Genomic DNA, 22,077 nt, shown 5'->3' on the forward strand with positions numbered 1-22,077 from the left:
AATGCCCAATGGCCTAGGCAGCAAGTCCAATGGACGCACAGATCGGGTACGAGCCAAAAAGCCACGTTTCCAGCTTGAACCGGAGACCCCAGTGACATCAGCACCCTTCTAGGAGCACAGAGAGATGAGGGGAGGAAGTTCTGTGACTCCATCGAGTGCCCAGAGGCTGCGGTCACTTACTCTGAGGGCGGAGGCTTGGTCCTGGCCCATACGACAGATCTAAGACGCCCTTTTCTTTGCCAGCCTTGTCCTGCCCTCCAGCTGCTTTCAGCGTCGGAAATTCCTCGGGAGAGAAGGATAACAGTCGGCTTGAGCCCCTTAAACCTGTCAAGAAGACGGGGTAGACATGGAGGAAGTGAGATGGAGTCAACAGTCGTCTGCTTCCCAGCTCCACACCTTGAAAGACATGTTGCCTGCAACTGGGCTTTCTAAGGGAGCCTTGTCACAAGGGTGCTCTGTGCTGGCAGATGCCATTGGGGAGCGCTGAGGGTGGCAAGCGAGGGTGCTGCTGACATCATGATGTCCCTTCCCAGCTGACCTGCAGGGACCAGTGCCTGCTTACAAAGGGAATGGGGTAAGATATCACAGCAACTCCAGGCCACAGCCTGCCCCAGCAGGGAAGGTTCTGCGGACTGCCTGGGACCACAGACAAGCACCGCCTCCTGTAAAATCAGCCCAGGGGAGGCCAAGAAGGCAACTGCTTTCCTGTGGAGGCAACACCTACAGAGAGTGCTGCCATCCCTGACCCAGGCGACCCCAAAAGGATTAAGATGCTGCTTTTGCCAGATACAGTGGCTCACATCTGTAATCCTAGCACTTTGGGAGGCCGAGGCGGGTGGATCACTTGAGCTCAGGAGTTCAAGACCAGCCTGGGCAACATGGCAAAACCCTGTCTCTACCAAAAATTACAAAAAATTAGCTTGGTGGCAGGCGCCTGTAGTCCCAACTACTCAGGAGGCTGAGGTAGGAGGATCGCTTGAGCCCGGGAGGTGGAGGTTGCAGTGAGCCGAGATCGCGCCACCGCACTCCAGCCTAGGTGACAAAGTGAGACCCTCTCTCTAAAAATAATAAAACAGGCCGGGCACGGTGGCTCACGCCTGTAATCCCAGCACTGTGGGAGGCCAAGGCAGGAGGATCATGAGGTCAGGAGATTGAGACCATCCTGGCTAACATGGTGAAACTCCATCTCTACTAAAAATAAAAAAAAAATGAGCTAGGCATGGTGGCGGGCGCCTGTAGTCCCAGCTACTTGGGAGGCTGAGGCAGGAGAATGCTGTGAACCCAGGAGATAGAGCTTGCAGTGAGCCACTGCACTCCAGCCTGGGCAACAGAGTGAGACTCCCTCTCAAAGAAGCAACATAACAACGTAACGTAACGTAACGTAACGTAACGTAACGTAACGTTACGTAACGTAACATAAAAGCTGCTGGTAAGATCAGATGGAAATTAGATGTACACACGAGGACCTCCTCATTCACCTGTCCTTCTGCATTTTCTACTAAGTTCCTTGAGCCCTACAAGGCCAAACATTCCACTCTTATAATCCTGGGAACAGTTTATTTCTTCATTCTTTCATTCATTCCTTGACATTACAACCTGCTTTAGAGAAGAAGACTTTCCTAATGTTGTTCCCTCACACACAGAACTTAGCAGAGGTTCTGCCACCATTTTCAGATGAACGGATTAAAAATGGGACGTGTCTTCTGATCTGGAATACGCAGCACACTCCACACAGGAGAAATCTAGGAACAGGGGCGACACCACACAACAAATGGCCCCCTGTGGAATGCCTTGTTCCCTATACAGCTAAACCCCAGTCTTCCCTTAAGTAGTTTAAATTATTCTTAGCACCACTGATCCATGGACCTGTTCAGTAAAGCTGACGGTGCCAGCAAGGCGCGGCTGGATCACCACACAGGCATGTGGCAGCAATTTGCTCAAATAAACCTGACAGGGTGAGACTGGACACCATTCACCAATGGTCAGCCAGAGATGGCCTCCAAGTGTCATGAAGGAGCTCCGGGGCTCTGTGAAGGGGGCTCTGACTCAGTCGCTTCATTATGGTAGAAGGTCACTGGCAAGAATCAAATAAAAACTCTCATTTTTAAAATACAGGATGACCAGCCTGGACAACATGATGAAATCCCATCACTACAAAAATCACAAAAATTAGCCAGGCATGGTGGTGTGTGCCTGGAGTCCCAGCTACTTGGGAGGCTGAGGTGGGAGGACTGCTTGAGCCCAGGAGACTGAGGCTATAGTGAGCCAAAACTGCGCTACTGCACTCCAGCCCCCATGGGCAACAGAACGAAACCCTGACTCAAAAAAAAAAAAAATATGGTAGATTTGAAATTAGGAAACAAACCAGCATCTGTTCAATATTGCCGTTCCATCTCCTCCTTCTGCTTCAAGAATCATGAAGATATTATTGTAAGCATGGATTAATCTTAATAAGAATAAAGCGTAGTAGGAAAAAAGTCTCACAGCAAAATACCGGTATTTATAAGGTCTCAATGCTTTATGATGTTCACCTGCCATCTGTTCTCCACCATAAGGAACTGAGGCAGGAAAGTCGGGGGGCTTCTTCCAAGGTCACAGGCTGAGCCACTGGTGGGGTAGCAGCTGGTGTCTGAGTGTCTGACCTCTGCCCAAACATGCAATCAGGTCTCCTGGGTCTGTTTCAGGTGACCTATCAATTGAGTCTATCAATTCAGGAAAAGCCCTTTTGAATTCCAAAGAGTCATGAAAACACTTGTGGACAACACCCTCCAATCCCCACACTCCTGACAGTGTCATAGATGCGTGACTCTAGCACAAGATGGGGAACCGAAACTGACTTTTACACTTGGCCCTCACCCTGCCCAGTGTGTCAATTCTGTGGGCTGGCAGGTTTCTGCCTGCAATTATTTTCTTTCTTTTTTTAAATTTTGAGTAGAGATAGGGTCTTGCTATGCTTTTCAGGCTGGACTTAAACTCCTGGGCTCAACCAATCCTCTCACCTTGGCCTCCCAAGAGCTGGGACTACATGTGTCTGCCACCACACTCGGCTGATTTTTTGTGTTTCTTATAGAGACAGGGTTTTGCCATGTTGCCCGGGCTGGTCTCAAACTACTGGACTGAAGCAATCCCTTTGCCTCAGCCTCCCAAAGTGCTGGGATTACCGGTGTGAGTCACCACATCCAGCCCTCACCCCCATTTTTTACACAAATTGTAAGATACTATACATACCATTCTGTACTTTTCTTCACCTGGATATCTTGCCAAATCAATAGAAAACTGCTTTTTTTCTTTATAGCCAAATCACATTTCATTAAAGTACCATAATTTTACAGGCATTTCAAGGGACTGTTTGCAATCTCTTGCTATTAGAATGTTGCAGTGAATAGTCCTGTACACAGGTCATTTCACACATGGGCAAGTATAATTTGTAGAGTAATTTCCTCAGGGTGCACTTGCTAGGTCAAAGGCTATTATGTGTTATTATTTTGCCAGGCAGTGCCAAACTGGCTTCCACAGGAGTTGGGCCAATCTATATAGGGGTTTTTCTGTTAATTTTTGTAGTTCTTTTTAAATAAAATATATTCTATCTACTTTTAAAAATTCTAACCTTACGGAGTTTGCAGTGAGCTATCATGCCACTGCACTCCAGCCTGCGTGACAAAGCAAGACTATCTCAAAAAAAACAAAACAAAACAAACAAAAAATTCTACCTTACAGAAATATAAGATATGGAAAGCCAAAGAACCAGTTACAAGTCCAGTGAATGTTCTTCATAAAGCATCTTCAAAGACCCTTTCGAGGCCAGGCACGGTGGCTTACGCCTGTAATCCCAAAACTCTGGGAGGCCAAGGTAGGAGGATCACTTGAGCCCAGGAGTTGGAGACCAGCCTGAGCAACACAGTGAGATCTCATCTCAATCAATCAATCAATCAATCAATAAGCCAGGCGTGGTGGTGCATGCACCTGTGGTCCCAGCCCCAGCTACTCAGGAGGCTGAAGTGGGAGGATCACTTGAGCCTAGGAGTTCAAGACCAGCCTGGGCGACATAGTGAGATCTTCTCTTTACTCAAAATGGGAAAAAAAAAAAAAAATCAGCCAGGTGTGGTGGTACATACCTGTGGTCCCAGCTACTCAGGAAGGATTGCTTGAGCCCGGGAGATTGAGGCTGCAATGGCTATAATCGCACCACCGCACTCCTGCTGGCACTCGATCTGTACCCTCAGCCCCTTGGGAGAAGCTGGGGCATTGAAATCCAATTGGCACATTGACTGATCGGTCATTTCCCGTTGGAGACTGAGGGAAGAGCCTTTGAGCACAGGGATTTCAACCCATAAGGGGCAGGTCTCCTAGGCATGGCAGGCTGGGGGTGAGGTTCAAGGAATGAAGGATGTGCAGCTGGTTTTCTAATATAGGCTACTAAAGACCAAGTCTGGTGAAGCCTTGGCTGGCAGGGGTAGCGCAGGAGGCAGAAGGCGATACCAGGATGGGGGCAAAAGGTAAAAAAGGGCAGTCAGTGCTGCTTTACAGGAGAAAGTGAATTGTGGGCCTTCCCCAGTATATTCCTTTGAATTGTCGGCCCACACCATGACCACTTTCCTTCCCACTCAGAGCTGCTGCCTAGTTTGGTCTGAAGCACAGTATGCTAGAAACATTCAAGCCATCATCAAAAATTAGAAGAGCTCATGTGGAAAATCCAGATCTTTTGGTTTTCTCAAGAACATCTGCTGACCCACATTCTCCAAGGACTATGGGGGCTGGAGGGCAGCCTGGATGCACAGAACTCACCAAACTGCTTTAGCCCACTATCCTGGGCCTGCCTCGGAGGCCGTGTGAATGTGTAATTCCCATGCATTTATTTTTTAAAACTCTGAACACTGTTTCCTTTGGTCCATCGCCCTCATCTTTCTCCTGAGCTGCTCCACGGAAGCAGCACAGTGGGTTCTGCTTCCAGGGAGCTTCCTGTATGTTGGGCGCAGCACTTCTGGTAACACCACGTAACCCTCGGAGTGCTTGGATAGAACATCCTCCAGGCGGGCCACTCCAACCCCACAGCCAGCTTCTTCATCAACCCAAGCCACACCACGTGACACCTCCCTCCTGCAGTCCCAGGAGAGAGGAAGCGGATGGTGTTGGTAACGCCGCGACCGCGGAGCAAACAGGAGCCCACCAGCAGCACAGCCCAGTCAGCACTCCTGTCTCAACAAGAGCACTCATCCAAAGAAACCAAAGAGCTGGCCCCTCTGCAGAGTCAGTGCCCTGCTGTGCACAGGCAAGGGCTCCACAGAACAGTACCTCTTTGCGGAAAAGAGTCCTCAAAGCTTCTGGGTGCCTCGACCCAACCAGACATTCTGGAAAAGGCATTTACCTCCCCCTCCCCACTGTCCCCAAACACACACACACACGTGTGCACTTACCACCTTCGTGTCCTACTGGCTTTCCATTCAGCTGTGCCCATGACTTTGGTCCACCTGGCACTGAATTTGTATTCTGAAAGAAGGAAGAGAATCAGAAGAGGGCCAGCTCCCTTATTCCACTGTACAATAACAGCCCATTACAACAAGGTGCTGAGAGGCCAGCCCCTTAGATTTGAACCCTATACAGATCCATCCACCACCACTTTCTGAGCAGCAGCGAAGCCCTGAACGACCCCTGCAATGCACACTCCACACAGCAGTCCCAGGGACCAGAAAATGCCAGGCCCACTCTACAGACAAGGAGCAGGATTTGGGGAGTGATCAGCTTCAAGTCACATAGATGGTGACACAGCAAAGCCAGGACCCAAACCTGTCTCCCTCTATACGGTGCTCTGGAACCTCCCATGTCCACATGGAGCTACTTTATTTTGCTCCAGAGACAAAGACTAAGGCCCAGTTCCGGCACGTGTTTTTAAAACTGCACCGCTGCTAACGAGGAACACGAACAGGGGAAGGCCAACGTGCCAGATCTTGAGCTGAGTGGGCCAGCTGCAGCACATTCTGTAGTGACTGTGACTCTACAAGGCACAGCTCCCCTCCTGAGAACCATACCAGGTCACCTCTGCTGAAAAGTCGTCAGGGTGAGCATTATGCGAGGCACACCCAGCCTGACCAAATGCTCACCACACCCTGGGGAGGCTCTAGTCACATTCACCACTGAGGCTAAGAGAAGAGTGACTGAGTCAGATGCAGAACAGCAGAACCAGGACCAGTCTCCAGCCTGCCTATGTCCAGTGCCCTTTCGAGTCTCTAACCATTAAGCTCACCCCGTCTTTTCCATTCAACTAAAATTCAACTTACAGACTTCTTCTTCTAACTGAAGGTAAAAATACACAAAACAAGCTGCTGCTTTGTGAAGTCTCCCCACTTACTAGATGAAATGCTATATTAAATCACTACCCTCTCCCACCCACCTCAGCCAGCACCATCCAATCACAAGGCAAACAACTGTTTCTCTTGTCTGTGATGCAGAGCTGACCGGGTACAGCAATCCATTTACTCATCACAGAGGTGCCCTGAATGCTTTACACTGGTGGCCCGGGGCGCCTATACAGTTTCCCCGCCATGGACTACAGAAGGGTGAGGTCAGTGGCACAATGGAAGCAGTGCAGCTGGGGCCAGATACATCCCACAGGTGGGCTAGAGGCCTTCAGATCCAGCAGCAAGCAGGGGGCACAGGGGCTCCCCTCCACATAAGGTCTCCACTGTGGGCCTTTAATATGCTAATGCAATCCCATCCCTCCACTCCCCTCCCCTCTGCAGTCACAGGGATGACTCCCCTGGCATTAAACTAGAAAGAGCACACATAGGACCAAGAAGGTGTTACTGAGACTGCTGGCAAACTACATCCCAAGAGCAGAGCTGCTGTGATCCCTCTGTGGAGATGTTCTAAAACTCGCCCAACACCGGGTGCCTCTTCTTACCTGCGCCTCACAAGTGAGAGACACCAGGTAGCAGCAAAGCAGCACTGAGCACCGGATATGGTGACCCCTGTGCCAGGGCCAGGATGGGTTCCCCTTCTTTGGCATAGAGCTGCCCCTTCAGCAGTTCATTCAAACAGATGCCCAGGACCTCACCCACAGTCCCCCCAGTGGTGGGGGTCTGGGCACATACATCTTCAACAGGTTTCAGAGGCAAATCTGATCTCTGAGCTCTATCAGCTCACTCCTTCTCTTTCAAATTCTGCGGAACAGAAAGGAACTCAACTCTAAATACTCTGACTAGCCTAAGGTCCCAGTAGATTTAGGCCAATGAAAAGGGCATCTTGCACGATCACAGACCCCTCTTTTCTTCTTTGTCTTTAATTTTAAAAGCACAGTTCAGTGTTAGGTCGGGAGAGGGTGTCCTGGCAAAGCCACAGACTTTCCCAAGTATGGTTACAGCACAGAGGGGATGACATTTGAGACCTCATATTGCCCATGCAGCAAAGCAAAACCAAAATATGTTCATTCCCGCTGCCAAGAGAGCTCGTGAATACGAGGTATCTATGTCTACATTTCTTTTCATCTTCTAAAAAATTCAGACTTCTCATCTAGATTTCCAGCTCCGGCTAAGTATATCCTCCTGCCAATCTCTAGAAACCCGTAGCGAGACTCTGAGGGACTGAGTGTGTTATGAGCTCTTGCTTGGTGAAAACATTACTTTCTGCTTAGAGAAACATTTAAAATGTATCAACAATTAAAGGATTGTAGCTTCGTATTTCCCAAAGTGTATTCTAAGAGATATTAGTCCCGAGAGACATTTGGTGAAGAAATGTTTCCTGGGACAAATAAATTTAGGGACTGCTGCCCATTATATCCTCTTCTCAGAGAGCCACAGTAGGTATTAGCACATGAAAGGCACTGAAAAGTACTGCAGTAAAGGAGCTCACTTCATTTTGTTTTTCGAACTCACCCGGCCAGTGAACCTTTCTGTGACCTGCCACTTTTTGTCTTCTTGTGACCCAAGCTTCCATGGAGATCACGTGACGCTTCCATGGAGCTTCACCCTGAACTAGTCTGCAGTCCAGCCTGAGTGACTATGCCTCAAGATAAGTCAACAGGCACCATATCTGAGGTCTTTTTCCAAAAGTTGCAGATTAAATTTCTTCACCAGTGACCACGACAGTTTCTCATGCTGGTTTTCTAAAGTCACTCATTGGGTGTGCCTCTGGAATAGACAGGCCATGCACAACCACACTTCTCAGTAGCAACTCCTCCCAGCCCCCAGCAACAAGGACATTTAGGGGCTACTATGCCCAGGAAACAATTGGGATGGAGTCCCAGCACCTACCTCCTGACTGATTGACTGTGTCGGTTTCTGCAAATTGGAGACAGATTTCTGCGAACCCGGCTGCGGCAGCGACTCCGGCGGCTGAGAGGCCGTCGCACTGGAACTAGACAAAGGCAGGGCAGTGGGGTCAGGCACCGCACAGAGTGCGCTGGCCAGGTCTCTGCGTTCTCAGAAGCCACAGCTGTTCAGCTGCTCACAGGAAGCAGACCTCCTCTGGCCAACAAAAATACAACTTTCCCCAGCAGATTTTTATGCTGGCAAAAACTAATGAGAAAACAAACCATGCTTTAGTTCTAGTCACTGGCATTTAAAATTAGCACAAGACAGTCCTCTGCCTCTTTCTTTTTTTTTCGAGACAGGGGGTCTCATGCTATCACCCAGGCTAGAGTGTAGTGGGGTAAACTTGGCTCAATGCAACCTCCGCTTCCCAGCCTCAAGCAATCCTCTCACCTCAGCCTTCCAAGTAGCTGGAACTACAGGTGTGAGCCACCTTGCCTGGCCTTTCTTTTTTTAAAAATGAAACTTTTCTGCCTTCTTGTAGAGCCTTCTGTCTGCAAAAACTAAAAGCTCACTGTAAACAATGAAAGTGAAGGATTTGCCAACAGGGAAACTGAATCACTGGAATGAAAGGCTTGTGCCCCTTATTCCAGACCCAGAGCCCATACCTACTCAGAGGGGTGACTTTTTAACCCTCTCTGAGCTTATAAAAGAAATACATGCTCATAGTAAAAATAAACTTATAAATAAAAGTAGGTAACAGAACATCATGATCTCATCACCCAGAGAGAAACTCCAAGCAGACTTTTCTATATCTGTTAATATAGTTTTGTTTTTAACCAGCAGAATTTTACACTGCAGGAATATGGTATTTTTTCAACAGAAGTGGAGACCCCATACATAAAGCTCTATGACTTTTTCTACTTCATGCATCGGAACATCTTTTCATCACCATAGAAATGGATCTTCCTTTTGCTTTTAATGACCACATAATACAACTAGATAGGTCATAATTTAACCAATCGTTCAAACGGGTTCTTTTCCCCCTTACAGATACAACTGCAATAAGAATTTTTTTTTTTTTAGACGGAGTCTCATTCTGCCCCCCAGGCTGGAGTACAGTGGCATGATCTCAGCTCACTGCAACCTCCGTCTCCCAGGTTCAAGCGATTCTCCTGCATCAGCCTCCCAAGTAGCTGAGATTACAGGCACACAGCACCGTGTCTGGCTAATTTTTGTATTTTTAGTAGAGACGGGGTTTCGCCACGTTGGCCAGTCCAGTCTCGAACTCCTGACCTCATGTGATCCGCTCAGTTCGGCCTCCCAAAGTGCTGGGATTACAGGCGTGAGCCACTGCACCCGGCCTACAATAAGAATTTTTTTTTTCTTTTTTTCGAGATGGAGTCTCGCTCTGTCACTCAGGCTAAAGTGCAATGGCACGATCTCCACTCACAGCAGCAACCTCTGCCTCCCGGGTTCAAGCGATTCTCCTGCCTCATCCTCCCGAGTAGCTGGGATTACAGGCATGCACCACCATGCCCGGCTAATTTTTGTATTTTTAGTAGAGACGGGGTTTCGCCATGTTGGTCAGGCTGGTCTTGAACTCCTGGCCTCAGGTGATCCGCCCTCCTCGGCCTCCCAAAGTGCTGGGATTACAGGTGTGAGCCACCGCACCCAGTCAAGAATTTTTAAAATATATATCTTTGCACCCTTTTTCTGTAAGTAATTCCATGGCATACGACCTTAGAAATGGAAATGCTGGATCAAAAGATGTTTTGAAGTTTAAACGATTGCCAGGCTGCCCTCCAAAAAAGGCTGTGTCAGTGAATTTACACTCCACAGGTGAAGTGATGAAATCAACAAAAAATGGCCGAACGAAGGTTTCTGCTCTAAGTCAGCCCTCCAGTCACTGTAGGCAACTTTCCACTCAACAAGATTCAAGGAGGGCAGCCACCCCCAAGATGGGAACTCCTCCAATACAAGTGGCTTATGTGTAAATGGAAGCCAAACTCTATACAGACACCATCTTCCAAGATTCACCTGACCCAGGCAACTCACCATTCGTGATTATTACAAACAGAAGGTACTGATTAGGTTCTTACATCTCCTTCTACCTAACAAGAGAAGCTTCCAGGAAGTCGCACTTTTGTGTTCTCCAAAACTAAGGACTGAGTTCCCACGTTGTGGGCCCACTTGCCACCTGATACCTTGGTGGGAGGATGTGGCCCGGGGCAGCAGAGAACCACACCGGGATCTGTGCCTTCACCAACACTCCGTCCTCACCTCTTGCCTGGCAGACATGCTCCAACACAACTAGCCCTCACTGGAGCCGCCAAGGCAGAGTAAAGGCTGGACAACAGGAGGGAGTAATGCTCTGTCCTCTCTAGAACTTTTGGTGGTGCAGAGGCATTTCAGTCCTTCCATTAAAATGTGCAATATTCATTTTGTTCCAGAGCTCATGGTGTAAATGGAATGAGTACCATTTGAATGCAATGATGACAGCAGCCAATGTCTGCCCCTCCTCTGTGCCAGGTTTGGGCTAAGCACTTGATCTGTGCTAGCCCATCAATGCCTCATGGATACCTTGTAACTATCAGCAGAGCCAGGTATCATTCCTACTTCAAGGGGGGACACTGAGGCTCAGAAGTCAAACAATTCTCCAGGTTCCATCAAGCTAGTAAGTGGTCTAGCTGGAAACCACGCAGGGCTGGCAGATTTTAAAAGTTATGCTATACCGCCCATCAATACGATCCCTAAACGAACTGTTAGAAACATTTTAAAAATAACTTCTAAGGCCCTATTGTGATTACTACTTTATAATCATCTAGCTGAATAACTAGCTCACTCTCTACATCTTGTCTGAAGTAACTACAGGCAACAATTTTACAAAAGCTGCCATGGTCATTTCCAGCACAGACTTGAAAGAAAAGGATGCAGGGGTCGGCAGGGTGAGATCTGGGTCCCTTTTGCTGTCCGGTTTCCTACATCAGCACGGAGGCCACCAGAGATGCAGGCCAGGAGGGCGCTGCCATCAGACAGCTTTGTTCACATTCCTTAACAGGCAAACCCCAGCAGCAGGTTTCTGCCTGCCAGCCTCAACAAGGCCCTGTCGTTCCTTGAACACATCCCCTTCCCTGAATTGTCTTGGCACTGGCTGAACACTCAGAGAGGATTTGCAGTAGGAGACAAAGGTACAGCCATCCAAGTGGGCCCCAGGCAGCCAGGCCCTGTGTTTTCAGCCCACCACACAGGAGCTGTTTTTCTGATGACAGCACCATGCTGCCCTCGGCCCCCTAGGGCTTCTGGAAGTCCTGCACTGCTCTGATGACTGGGTCTGTTTAGAGCAACGGCAGAAGTCTCCTCTATCTGGGAAGCTGCTGGGCCCACGATTACGGAGGCTGCATGATTCTCTGCCAAGTTCAGCTCACAGAGACACCCACCACCAGGATTGAAGTCCTCAAGCCCCAGCTCTGTCCACAGTGTTTCTTACAGGAATTGGCTCTGAGTCATTACATAAGCTCCTATGGGGTGATGAGGCCTTTCCTAATAAGGCACAGGGGGAAACTGGTCACCGGGGACAAGGCTGTCCACAGATGTGCTGCTCCAATGGCTCTAAAAGCCAGAGAAAATGAAGGCAGGGAACAAGAAACACACGAAGCACCAGGGCCCGAGAGGAAGCGGCTTCATTTGCATCTCCCAGTTTTCCAGCTCTGCCATGGCAAGACTAGCGCTGCAGTGGTCAAAGGGCTGGGATTAGTCTGCCAAAGGGAAGGATACTGGACCACCCCTGGAGTGCCAGCTCCCACTCACCACCCACCTCCTCCGTTTACCTCTTTGGGTCTTGCTGATCCTGCTTGTTTGCCCATCCCGTCCCGTCCTTGGGTACTATCACGATGTTGGGGTCGTTTCCTTTGTTTTCAGACTTCAAGCTCGGCAGGTTTGCAGGCGGTGGCATGCGCCGGGCTGCGGCAACTTTCCCAAGACTCTGTAAGCCATGTCTAGGAATAACTGCAGGGTGAGGGGCATGGAACAGACACCGCACAAAAAGGTCACAGAAGGAAAGAGGCCGGATGCATTTAGCTGTTCTTTCAAACTCTAAGTGATCATGACAAAGCTAACCAAACAAAAAACAAAGGGCAGACCAGCAGTGGAACAAACAAGTGTTTGGTGTCACTTTAGTCACTTTACAAGCTGTGCACTGAAGACTACAGGGACAAAGGAGCTGCTGAAACCTGTACAAAGGCTTCCATTTCACTAGTGGGCAGGACGAGGCTTGGGGACTTTATGACATGGGTGAGAAGCCAGGCCCAGGAACCCCCAGCTCACAGAGGAACCACCTCTCTGCAAGTTGAGACAGCTCTGGTCTCATTACAGGACTAAAGGGACAGCCTCTACCTAGACCCAAACCAAGACTGAACAGGAACCCTTCGACATTCATGAAGTCTTCAAGGGGTGTGAACAGGATCAGCATGAACCTTTCCAATAAGTTCCAGAATTATCAGGAACCATGACAGCTAAAAAGGCTGATAACACACCAGGCATGGCGGCGCACGCGTGTAATCCCAGCACTTTGGGAGGCTGAAGTGGGTAGATCGCTTGAGCCCAGGAGTTCGAGACCAGCCTGGACAATGTGACAAAATCCTCTCTACTAAAAATACAAAAATTAGCGGCCGGGCGCGGTGGCTCACGCCTGTAATCCCAGCACTTTGGGAGGCCGAAGCGGGTGCATCACGAGGTCAGGAGATCAAGACCATCCTGGCTAACAAGGTGAAACCCCGTCTCTACTAAAAATACAAAAAATTAGCCGGGCGAGGTGGCGGGCGCCTGTAGTCCCAGCTACTCGGGAGGCTGAGGCAGGAGAATGGCGTGAACCCGGGAGGTGGAGCTGGCAGTGAGCCAAGATCGTGCCACTGCACTCCAGTCTGGGAGACACAGGGAGACTCCGTCTCAAAAAAAAAAAAAAAAAAAAAAAAAAAAAAAAAAAATTAGCCAGGCGTGGTGGCACATGCCTGTAATCCCAGCTACCCAGTCTCAAAATAAATAAATAAAGTAAATAAACAAATATAAAAATTTAAAAACAAAATTTTAAAAATTCTTTAAGGATAACACTGGCTGGGTGCAGTGGCTCTTGCCTGTAATCCCAGCACGTTGGGAGGCCGAGGTGGGCGGATCACCTGAGGCATGGAGTTTGAGACCAGTCTGACCAACGTGGAGAAACCCCACCTCTATTAAAAATACAAAATTAGCCAGACATGGTGGCTCATGCCTGTCATCCCAGCTACTCGGGAGGCTGAGGCAGGAAAATCACTTGAACCCAGGAGGTGGAGGTTGCACTGAGCTGAGATCATACCACTGCACTCCAGCCTGGGCAACAAGAGTGAAATTCTATCTCAAAAAAAAAAAAAAGGATAACACTAGTGCCTATTAAGTCCCACTCTACCCATCAGGATAAAAATATTCACAGCTTTGGCCAGGCGCAGTGGCTCACACCTATAATCCCCGCACTTTGGGAGGCCAAGGCAGGTGAATCACCTGAGGTCACGAGTTTGAGACCAGCCTCGCTAACATGGGGAAACCCTGTCTCTACTAAAAATACAAAAATTAGCTGGGCGTGGTGGCTCACGCCTGTAATCCCAGCTACTCAGGTGGCTGAGGCAAGAGACTTGCTTGAGTCCAAGAGGTGGAGGTTGCAATGAGTTGAGATCATGTCACTGCACTCCAGCCTGGGTGACACAGTGAGACTCTGTCTCAAAAAAGAAAAAAGAAATCTCCCCAGCTTCAATAAGGTAATAAATGGAGAAAATTCCACTACAGGAAGAGCCAGGATGCTCAAGGCTCTAAAATCACACCTCAAGCAGGAAGTAGAGAGTGATTCTACATGCATGCCCAGAAGCCTGGTGTGCACGGACCACATCTATCTAACCAGGTGAGGAACTCTGGGTTTCTGGGATTTGTCACTAGGAGAAAGTTTGAGGAACTGGCCTTCAACCTCGGGCCTTACCTGAGGATCTAATCGCGTCTACTGATTTTCCTTTATACTTATCAAACAGGCTGAGAGTCGAGTACTTGCTTTTCCCATCCTTGCCCTTGGTAATTTGCCCCAAACGATCGGACATTGCGATGAAATGTCATCTAGTAAGGAAATTTTTCTCGGCACCGCTCCCGATCTGCCTTTGAAATAGAGAAGGAAAAAAAAAAGAGAGAGAGAGGAAAAAAAAAAAAAAACGAGTGTCACTCCAGCAGAACCTCTGATCCAGCAAAGTGAATCCTTTAGGAATCATGGATCTCCTTGAAGATCTGAAGACAGCTTTGGACTGTCCTTAGAAAACTGCTCTCACCACTCACAGGCTGTTCATTCACATTTACAGGGCATTTTGTAGACACCCCGAAGCAATCTGTGGAGTACCCCCCAATCCCTACCTGCTGTTAATTCCTCTTACTGTGTCTGAATTGGCTGGAGCCTACTGCACACCAACCACACTGACATGTAAACTTCAACAGAGCCCTCTCCAAGTCAAGGACAGCTCAAGATGGAAAAATTAATGCTCAGTACTTGTAGCACGTCCATGTATAACACTGAAAATAAGGCTAGCAGAATAGGGGAGGTACACAACCCACTTATGCCATGGCTGTTAATCCCAAGGACAAGCAAAACCAAATCAAAGGAGGGCAACCAGAGTATCAGCCTTCAGAAATAATCAGGTATATGCACTTTTCAAAATAAACAACTAGTACCCAGAGAGAAAACATCTGCTTAGGCAACGAAAGGGCTCTCTAAGGTACATGCATGGAAACCAGAAAGCAAGAACTCCCCAGGGCTGGCAAGGGAGAGACCACATGGGGGCTATGCCATCTGTACTTGCCCCTTGCAAGGGACAACCCTGAAAAGACCTTCCTCTGCCACGTTCTAATGTTCTACAGGTGTCCATGAGTCTACTAGTGCTCTCCTCATCAGTTCACTCACTCACTCACTCAAAATACTAAGTGTCTGGCTGGGCGTGGTGGCTCATGCCTGTAATCCCAGCACTTTTGGAGGCTGAGGCGGGCAGATCACTTAAGGTCGGGAGTTCGAGACCTGCCTGGCCAGCATGGCGAAACTCCATTTCTACTGAAAACACAAAAATTAGCCAGGCATAGCGGCACATATCTGTAATCCCAGCTACTCAGGAGGATGAAGCAGGAGAATTGCTTGAACCTGGGCTGTAGTGAGTCAAGATTGCACCACTGCACTCCAGCATGGGCGACAAAGCGAGACCCCGTCTTAAAAAAAACACAACAAAAACAAATACTAAGTGCCCGCCAAGGGCCTGTGTGCCAGGCACTGAGGACCAAGAGCTTCACTGCTTTTTATTCCATCCCCAACTGTGGCAATAGGTTCTAAGCTTCCTTACCAAAAACCAAAAACACTTGATGGGCTCAGTGGCTCATGCCTGTAACCCCAGCTACTCTGGAAGGCTGAGGTGGGAGGACTGCTTGAGGCCAGGAGTTTGAGACCAGCTTGGTCAACACAGCAAGACACTATGTCTAAAAAAATTAAAATAGGCCAGGCGTGGTGGCTCACACCTATAATCCCAACACTTTGGGAGGCTGAAGTGGGTAGATTACCTGAGGTTTGGAGTTCGAGTCTAGCCTGGCCAACATGGTGAAACCCCATCTTCACTAAAATTACAAAAATTAGCCCGGCATGGTGGTGCATGCTTATAATCCCAGCTACTCAGGAGGCTGAGACATGAGAATCGCTTGAAGCCAGGAGACAGAAGTTGCAGTGAGCTGAGACTGCCCCCACTGCACTCCAGCCTGGGTGACGGAGGGAGACTACATCTCAAATAAATAAAAATAATTAGCAGGGCATGCTGGCATGCACCTGTAGTCCCAGCTACTTAGGAGGCTGAGGCAGGAGAATCACTTGAGCCCAGGAGCTTGAGGCTGCAGTGAGCTATGATCAGGCCACTGCACTCCAGCCTGAGCAACAGAGCAAGAATCCATCTCTTAAAAAACAAAACTTGTAGGCCAGGCACGGTGGCTCACACCTGTAATCCCAACACTCTGGGAGGCCAAGGCGGGTAGATCACGAGATCAGGAGTTCAAGACCAGACTGACCAACATGGTGAAACCCCGTTTCTACTAAAAATACAAAAATTAGCTGGGCATGGTGGTACACGCCTGTAATCCCAGCTACTCAGGAGGCTGAGGCAGGAGAATCACTTGAAACCAGGAGACAGAGGTTGCAGCGAGCCGAGATTGCATCATTGTACTCCAGCTTGGGCAACAGGGCAAGAGTCCGTCTCAAAAAAAAAAAAAAAAAAAAAAAAAAGAAAACTTGTGTAAGTGACCATCACTTCTCACTGGAAAACAAAGCTAAAGCAATAATTAAGGCATATGTTTAACATGCCCTCAATGACACAACGGCAACAACTACAATTCATCAATTTATTACTGTCTGGTAAAAGGCACTTGGTAGTAGCTGCGGAAGCAAGGTTTGCCATTTCACCATCTTGTTCTGACACCATGCAGGCCAGGAGGAACACATGCGATGTGGTGGGGCAGTAATCTATACCCTAAAGGATGATTTTAAAGATAAAACTCTACATTATGGGCCAGGTGTGGTGGCTCACACCTATAATCCCAGCACTTTGGGAGGCCGAGGCAGGTGGATCACTAGGTTGGGAGATCAAGACCACCCTGGCTAACATGGTGAAACCCCGTCTCTACTAAAATTACAAAAAATCAGCCAGGCATGGTGGCAGGTGCCTGTAGTCCTAGCTACTCAGGAGGCTGAGGCAGGAGAATGACGTGAACCCAGGAGGCAGAGCTTGCGGTGAGCCGAGATCGCGCCACTGCACTGCAGCCTGAGCAACAGAGCGAGACTCCATCAAAAACACACACACACACACACACACACACACACACACACACAAACTATATTATGATCCAAATAAAACACAAGGAGTGAAAATCGATTACAAACAGAGGCCAAAACAAGTGAGACAAAAGACGCTGACTGAGGCGGTGCCATGTCAAATATGCAAGTGTGCAAACCATCCTTTCATTCATTGAACAGGTACTGACTAATGCCTAAGATCCGCCGGTCACTGAGGGACAGATCCGCATGCAATTCCTATCAGGAAATGCTCATGAAGAATGCAAGAAGATGGATGCCAAGGGATGAGTGGTCATAAGTCCAATCTGTACGAGCAGGGGACACAACCAGGGGCCCACACTGCACCCTTCTTCAAGGAAATTCTCCTCTCTGCCCCACATGGCTTCAGCCATCCTGGTTGGTTACTTAACTCCCTTCCCTCACCCAAATCCCAGTTTATTCAGCTGCGGCCATGGGCCAAGGAATACCAGGGTGTTTGAAAATGTGCAGGAGCATTTTTGATGTCACAATGATGGGAGGACCGCCCACATTCAGTAGCCAAGCCCAACGATGCTGAATGTACTAGAGTGTGTAGGAGAGTCTGGCACAATGAAGAAACATACCAGCAAAAGAGCTTCCAAGCACTCACTGCCCTCAAGTTACCTGCCAGCAGCTGCTTGACCCCAGCAGCCCTCCCCAGAGCTCGCCTCCTGCCCCAGAGCAAAGGGCAGCAATGCTCAGGATGGGAGTCGGTCCCACGTGCCCAATTCTGATCGCAGTGCCCACGACCTGGCTGCTTCCTTGCCCTGGGGTCCTTGGGCCATTTGAAATCTCCCTCCCTGAGGCTGGGTCTAGTGAGTTGCTATCCCACTCCCCAAAAGTCGTAATTAGTAAGAGCATCCTTTCCTGGGCTAGATTGCGAGCCCCTTGAGGGCAGAGTGAGATCCTGTCTCAAAAAAAAAAAAAAGCATGTCTAGATTTCACATTGAATGCCTTTACTTTTTGAGATAGAGTTTCTCCCTGTCGCTCAGGCTGGAGTGCAGTGGTGCCATCTTAGCTCACTGCACCTCCACCTCCCAGGTTCAAGCAGTTCTCCTACGTCAGGCTCCTGAGTAGCTGGGATTACAGGTATGCGTCACCCCACCTAATTTTTTGTATTTTCAGTAGAGACAAGATTTCGCCATGTTGCCCAGGCTGGTCTCAAATTCCTGGTCTCAAGTGATCTACCTGCCTCAGCTTCCCAAAGTGCTGGGATTAAAGGTGTGAGCCATTGTGCCTGGCAATATCGAATGATTTCTTAAATCAAATGTGATTTTTTTTTTCTTTTTGTTGAGATGGAGTCTCACTCTGTCACCCAGGCTGGAGTGCAGTGGCGTGATCTCGGCTCACTGCAACCTCTGCCTCCTAGGTTCAAGTGATTCACCTGCCTCAGCTTCCCAAGTAGCTGGGATTACAAGCATGCACCACCATGCCCAACTAAAATGTCATTTAATTCTGAAAACTGACCAGAAATACATTTGTTTCAATAAACATTCCTTAAAAAGTCCTCTTAAAAGCTGTTTGCCCTGGCCTCTACCAGTTCGCTGATAACAAATCTTTCTCTGACTCTGTGCTGACCAGGCCTGAGGGCAGAGGGTAGAATGCACACAGCTCTCGGTGTAACTACCTGGCACACACCACACTTCTCAAAGAAGGTTTGATTCATACTTTCCCAGACCCTAGTGGAAACAAAAGGAAAAAAACCTTGCTCAAGCCAGGCATGGTGGCTCACGCCTGTAATCCCAGCACTTCGGGAGGCCAAGGTGAGAGGATCACCTGAGGTCAGGAGTTCAAGACCAGCCTGGACAACATGGTGAAACTCCGCCTATACTAAAAATACTAAAACGGCCAGGCATGGTGGCTCACACCTGTAATCCCAGCACTTTGGGAGGCCGAGGTGGGTGGATCACTCAGGTCAGAGGTTCGAGACCAGCCTGGCCAACATGGGGAAACCCCGTCTCTTAATAAAGCTACAAAAATTAGCCGGCTCGGTGGCACACACCTGTAATCCCAGTTACTCAGGAGGCTGAGGCAGGAGAATCGCTTGAACCTGTGAGGCGGAGGTTGCAGTGAGCCAAGATCACGCCACTGCACTCCAGCCTGGGCAACAAGAGTGAAACTCTGTCTCAGAAAAAAAGCAGCCAGGCATGGTGGTGCACACCTGTAATCTCAGTTACTCGGGAGGCAGAGGCAGGAGAATCACTTGAACCCAGGAGGCAGAGGTTGCAGTGAGCCGAGATTGTGCCACTGCACTGCAGCCTGGGCAGCAGAGTGAGAATCCATCTCAAAAAAAAAAACCTTTCTCAAATATGAGACACTCTCTGGGAAATTTAGAATTGTGTTTAAGAGATGTTAGTCTGTCTACAACTGTTGCTTGAAGTATGTCCTTCCAGTAAATCCAATCACCTAACAAATACTAACTGGGCACCTTCTATGTTCCAGGTGAAATGTTTTCCACCCCTTCCAATCACAGAGCCTTGGTGAAGCCAGTACAAGAAACACATTGGACTAACATCTGCACTTAATCTGCTTGTACAAATTTTTTCTTTAGTGCCCTTTTTTTTTTTTGGTATAAGATAGAAGCTCACTCTGTCGCCCAGGCTGGAGAGCAGTGGCACAATCTTGGCTCACTATAACCTCTGCTCCCAGGTTCAAGTGATTCTCCAGCCTCAGTCTCCCAAGTAGCTGGGATTATAGGTGTATGCCACCACGCTCTGCTAATTTTTGTATTTTTAGTAGAGACGGGGTTTCACCATGTTAGCCAGGCTGGTCTCAAACTCCTAACCTCAAGTGATCCGCTCACCTTGGCCTCCCAAAGTGGTGGGATTACAGGCATGAGCCACTGCACCCAGCCAGTGCCACCAACCTTTTAACCAAGTTTTGCCCTTGTTGGGCACACTGTTGGCCTCTCTAGACCTCAGTTTCCTCATCTACTGAAGGAGTGGCCTAGACAAGCACTTACCCTAAAATCAAGTCCATCAATGTTGACAATTGACAGCCACAGAAATAAAAAAATGGTTTTACTGGCCAAGCGCAGTGGCTCACACTTGTAATTCCAGCACTTTGGGGAGCTGAGGCGGGTGGATCATGGGAAGCTGAGCAACATGGTAAAACTTTGTCTCTACTAAAAATACAAAAAAAAAATTAGCTGGGTGTCGTGATGCATGCCTGTAATCCCAGCTACTGGGGAGGCTGAGGCAGGACAATTGCTTGAGCCTGGGAGGTGGAGATTGCAGTGAACGGAGATTGGGCCACTGCACTATAGTCCAGGCGACAGAGAGAAAAATCTGTTTTAAACAAACAAACACCAGAAAGAAAGAAACGGCTTACTGTGGAATCAGCCACCTCTTGTAAGCCTGGGATTGGATCCTATTTCCTATACAAACTTAGGATACCAACAAGCAACCAGGCGAATCACTGCTGCAGTGAATGAAAGCAGCCCCTGCGAGGACAATCACTCTCTCCACAGTGAAGACTGCAAAGGTGGACAATCTTCCAGCTTCAACGTTCCCTCAGAGCAGGGGCTGGCAAACTAGTCAGCCTGAAGAGAAATAACCAAGAGGCCATCTGTGGCCCACAAAGCTTAAAACAGTCACTGCCTGGTCCTTCACAAAGCGTATGCACACCTGCTTCAGAGCAGTCGAGAGATCTTTCACTGGACACAACTCCAAAATAAACCAGAATCATTCAGATTTCCTCCCGTTGTAGGGAATCTCCACTGACCAGGCCTAGTGTGAGGCCTGGCCCCGCCCACAACCATCTGGCTCCGCTGCTTGCCAGCGCTTTTCACAAACATCAGGCCAGGGCGCTGTTCGCAGGGCTTTATCAGGCTTCGAATGCCTGCCGAGTTTCCATCCATCAACACACATGCATACCCCAAGCTAAGCTAGCCCATCAGAAGGCAGGGACAAAGCACTGGTGAGCCTCCAAGAGTGAAGCAGGAAGCCGGCTGAGGCAAGAGAAAAGCTCTCCAGCGGATCTGAGGCATTTCCATCCAGGTCTGACCCACCCCTAGGTCTGTGGGACTAGATCCGGCAGAGACGTACCAGGTCCTCGCAGGTGAGTATAAGTTTAACCTGGCTTACGGCCACGGCTTTACCTCACCTTCTCTCCCTTCTATAGGCAACAGAATTCTTTTTCTCCCCAAACAGAATCTGACTTGGAACCTAAGTATGACATGTGAAGCAGACACAACCCAATGACGCCTGCTGGAAAGAAATCCAGCCTGTGTGTCCCCTTGCTGTAAGCCCTCCTTTCCCACAGCAGCCACTCAGAGGCACTGCCACAGGGAGCTAGAGCATTCTGAAATTTGCCAGTCTAAAAGAAAATATTGCCATTAGACAGATTTAAAAAGGGCTTAAAACCCATATGAAGATAAATTTGGGAACGAATGAATGGAGAAAAGAACACTGAAAAAGAATCCAGGTTGCATATTTTGGCACATAATCTAAAGAAGTGCGCCCAGGCTTTGCTGGAACAAAAACAACCAGAAAGATTCGCCAACAACGGCAACTTCACATCCAAGCCCTGCCTCTCCAGACAGTGCCCGCCTGACCAACAGGTTCCTGCTATCTGTCCACCAGGGGGAACATCTCTGCCCTGTAATTTATCAAAAGCCATTTCTGGGTAACAGGCTTAAGTTCACTCCATACCTGAGTGCCAGCCAGTGTCAGATGCCTGACCAGGGCACTGGGATGACCTGTCATTTACCAGGAACCACTGCAGATCTGCATTCAGGGGTTATCAGTGGCCGCCAGCACGCCAAGGGTCAGGCACCCTGCTGAGCCCTCATGTGCTCTACTCCTCTTCACAACAGCACTTTCTGGAAGACACTACTGCCTGTTTGACAGAGAAGGACGTTAAGGTTCAGTCAATCAGGATAGAAAAGTAACACACCCGGCCAGACGCGGTGGCTCACGCTTATAATCCCAGTGC

General features: G+C 48.8%; 1 protein-coding gene across 8 annotated transcripts in view; it reads right to left on the bottom strand.

Moving 5' to 3' along the window:
• Nucleotides 1-22,077, bottom strand: part of PRRC2B (proline rich coiled-coil 2B) — a 108,640-nt gene that overhangs the window by 56,953 nt on the left and 29,610 nt on the right. For 5 of the 8 annotated variants that reach the window (XR_002732556.1, XM_023216924.2, XM_023216923.3 and 2 more), the window contains exons 2-6: nt 14,245-14,414; nt 12,074-12,251; nt 8,247-8,349; nt 5,415-5,487; nt 181-324 (exon numbers count right to left, since the gene is read on the bottom strand). Coding sequence is in view for 7 of the 8 variants with exons in the window: in XM_023216924.2 (XP_023072692.2) it covers nt 181-324; nt 5,415-5,487; nt 8,247-8,349; nt 12,074-12,251; nt 14,245-14,359 (613 nt within the window). In the remaining variant the exon portion in view is untranslated. Of the gene's footprint in view, nt 1-180; nt 325-5,414; nt 5,488-8,246; nt 8,350-12,073; nt 12,252-14,244; nt 14,415-21,794; nt 22,009-22,077 lie in introns of those variants that run through there. The other 3 variants (XM_023216922.2, XM_026457132.1, XM_026457134.1) reach the window with 3 other exon arrangements.

Source organism: Piliocolobus tephrosceles, chromosome 14 (assembly GCF_002776525.5).
Source record: "Piliocolobus tephrosceles isolate RC106 chromosome 14, ASM277652v3, whole genome shotgun sequence".
Lineage (NCBI taxonomy): Eukaryota > Metazoa > Chordata > Mammalia > Primates > Cercopithecidae > Piliocolobus > Piliocolobus tephrosceles.